The sequence below is a fragment of the Buceros rhinoceros genome, unplaced genomic scaffold (genome assembly GCF_000710305.1).
Source record: "Buceros rhinoceros silvestris isolate BGI_N320 unplaced genomic scaffold, ASM71030v1 scaffold17862, whole genome shotgun sequence".
NCBI lineage: Eukaryota > Metazoa > Chordata > Aves > Bucerotiformes > Bucerotidae > Buceros > Buceros rhinoceros.
The window spans coordinates 11,386-14,676 of NW_010397345.1; the positions used below are offsets into that span (position 1 = coordinate 11,386).

Sequence of the window (3,291 nt, forward strand, 5' to 3'; positions counted from 1 at the left end):
TGTGGGGGGGGGGGGGGGGGTTGTGGAATGTTATGACAGGAATCAGAGGATGCTTACTATGTTTTTACCAGGGGGAGAGAGACAGAAGAAATGCTAGACCTTAGCAAAGAGATTTGACTGAAGGGACACAAGGAGAACACAAATGGGGCATGTAGGCCCTGGAAGCAGGGGCGGTTTTCTGAGAGAGGCAACTGGAGCGAGAATGGAAGGAAGGTGTCTCATATACTTAATTCAGCAGACATATTTTTAAATGCTCCCATATTTTGGGTTTTTTCATTGCAAAGACATATGGCAATTGATGGAGGTCTTTAAATGCAACAATTCCAACAACTTGAGGATTATCAGAGAGATCAGGGCCAAGATGCGTTCTTGACCAGACTGAGCCTAGTCAAAGACAGAATAAAGTAAGGGGCCATGGCCCATGATGCAACAGGGGACTGCATATCATGTCAGGAGAGGATCCACTCTCTAAAGTGACTGGAGGAGAGTAGCACCTGTAATAGTAACAATAAATAATTTGTATTTACTGTCTAATTAACATTGACTTTGTAGTTACCATAGGACGAAGATGATTAGTCCCATCTCATTCTTTACAAGGCAAAAGAAATGGCTGTTCAGAAGGAGATACAGCTGATATTACAGGCAAGTACTTTTCAGATGCGTTTTCTGAAAGACACAACCGAGACGATAGCTTGTCACAATCTGATTTCACAGAATTTTGCTTGAGTACTGACTTAATTAACCGATTTGACAAGGCATCCAATCAAGACAAGACTACCTGTTGTGCGTAGATTGAAAGACCGACTGATTTGTAACTTGTAGAAATATGTAATCACTTTACAAAACAGTTGGTAGAAAATAAGATGCTGAAGACACGCTGCAAAAATCCACACTCATCCTGGGCTCCCTCTTTGTTTATCTGTTCACACCGCAGACCACAATTTAATGCAGGAGCAATGAAGAACTTTTCTTTTGTTTTCTATGGTGACGATCTTTCCCCTGGCCGCCTTTTGCTACCCCGGTTCTATGAGTTACCTACAACAGTTACATTACCTGCAATATTGTGGTTGCATATATGTGAAACTCTGCATTGAATACATGAAATGCTATCGTAAAGTGTAGATCTTAAATATAATATTTAGATATAGAGTATATTTATACTTCTTTACATAGTGTATGTACATCAAACACTGGGAAGCGATGCAACTAAGAATTCTATCAGTGGAGTCTGGCAACTGGAAATAAGGAGGAGGTATAAGCTGTGCATTGACCATCATCAGCAAACATTTCACTGTACCTAGCCTGGGAACCTTCGCTCCAAAGTCACAAGCCCTTTGATTTAAGCTGGTATAGATCCTTCACAGAGCTGGGTTAATTATCTACAACTGTGCCTTTGATCCAAGGTTTTATTTCTTATCATATGTGCAATGCTTTCATATTAACTGGCTCAAATGATGTTTCTTTCGCAGTGGTTTATTTACATACCAACTCGCAAGTAAATATTTTAAACAGAGAACATAACAACAGAAGAGCTAGCACTGGGCAGCAGTAAAAATATCAAAATGGGAGCTCAGTCTGCGCGGTGTCAGGTTTGCAGCCAACTTGCTGAAAGCCACCTTATTAAAGCATCTACTGGAAGGCAAGGGGTTTTCATTACTCATATTTAACATGTGTCACCGGGGACTTCTGAAGAGCATTTGAGGCAAATATTTGTTAACCTCTTAAACAGAAAAAGTTCTAAATACATTGCATTATTTTGTCTCCAAAACCCACAGATATAGCTGAAATAGCATAATAACCTAATCACTACCTACATTTCCACACTGAATCTTGGAAAGCAGTGCCAGACCCTTTTATTGCCTGTGTGTGTCCAAAACCTATTAAATAAGAAGTATGTAAATGAATGCAAATGAACATAGATTACAGTAAGGCCACAGCAAGTACTAGCTCATCCATCTTCTGAACTATTTCAGTGTGGAACACGCTGTGTTATTGTTACCCAAAGTGTGTCTAAAACCAAGGCTCAACCTGTTACTCTTTCCACAACAACTGAAAATCAAAAATACATGAATGTTAACACCAAAAAAAAAAAAAGTATATGTAAATATGTATTTTCCAAACATATAAGAATGTAATGGAAAAGAAACATTAGCTGTTTGGCTATAGTCAAAAGAGCTAAATCGTATTATAGTATGACAGAAAGGCCGTAACCTTTCCACAGTTAATACTGCTTGATCTGAAATTTGTCATGATGTTGCTTTTGTCGGGTTTTTTCAGTCTGCATACTTACTGTTTTGATTTTATTTACAAGCCTTAAAAATATCTTTTTTTTTTTTTTAATTCAATTGAAGTTCGAAAGTAGCTTTCTGGGGAAACTCAAAGTACGTTTAAAGAAATTTAAAATCTGATTTGTTGGCTACAGCTGAAGAAAACATGTTTTAATCCCATGTTTAAAATTTTTTAAAGCCTGTTTTAACAAATTATTTCAAATGTATTAGAAATATTTTACACTAGATAAACATTGAGATCGTGATACAAGCTCATTTTTATCAAACGAGATGAAGTGGCTACAAATGAAAATATGAAAGAATTATATTGGGTTCATAAGCACTTACCAACTTTGTGTTTCATAATTATCATTATGGGGCCTTAAAAAGCTGATTTGAGAAGGAGCTCCAGTCCAAATGTATTGCCAAATTTATGCTGTAGAACAAAGTGTTCAAGGTGAGGAAAATAATACATTTTATTACCTATAATGATAATGGGTCATGGTTATCATTAGTTTGTCATTTGTGGTTTGTTTGGGGTTTTTTTAATAATTGTTCACTGTGATGACAATGGAACGCTCTGTTCTTAATGATTAATGTAGTTGTCTTGACCTTTGTTTTTCTTAAATATGGTGGGTAACCATTGTAATGACATAGTCATTGCTGATTTAAAATAAAAACTTAGTTTTCAGAAGTAATAGAGAACTTGTACTGATTGTAAAGTATATAAAAAATGGAATATGTGCATACTCTAAAGGATATTCCTTTTGTTTATAGAGAAAGAGGTTCTTAATGTCAAGTAGATCACCTAATACATTCCTTTCAACGATTCAGGATCATTTGCTACTTCAATTTCTTAATCATTTCATCCAAACTATTTTTCACCAACATAAGGATTGTTAGCTCATTTACATGCTTTGACAAATTACTCTCCTGCCTAGAACACATATTGTAATGTAAAAAATTTCCTGTGGCTAGTGTCAGTTTTTAATTTCTTACTTTGATTAATTGTTAACCATTTCCC

The 3,291-nt window shown here is 36.0% G+C and overlaps 1 protein-coding gene across 1 annotated transcript in view; it reads right to left on the reverse strand.

Annotated features, from left to right (window-relative positions):
* Positions 1-666, reverse strand: part of IL15 (interleukin 15) — a gene marked incomplete at its 5' end in the record, with an annotated part of 4,981 nt that extends 4,315 nt beyond the window's left edge. Inside the window, 1 exon segment of the mRNA XM_010146223.1 lies at positions 557-666. Coding sequence (XP_010144525.1) covers positions 557-666 — 110 coding nt within the window.
* Between the last annotated feature and the right edge of the window lie 2,625 nt (positions 667-3,291).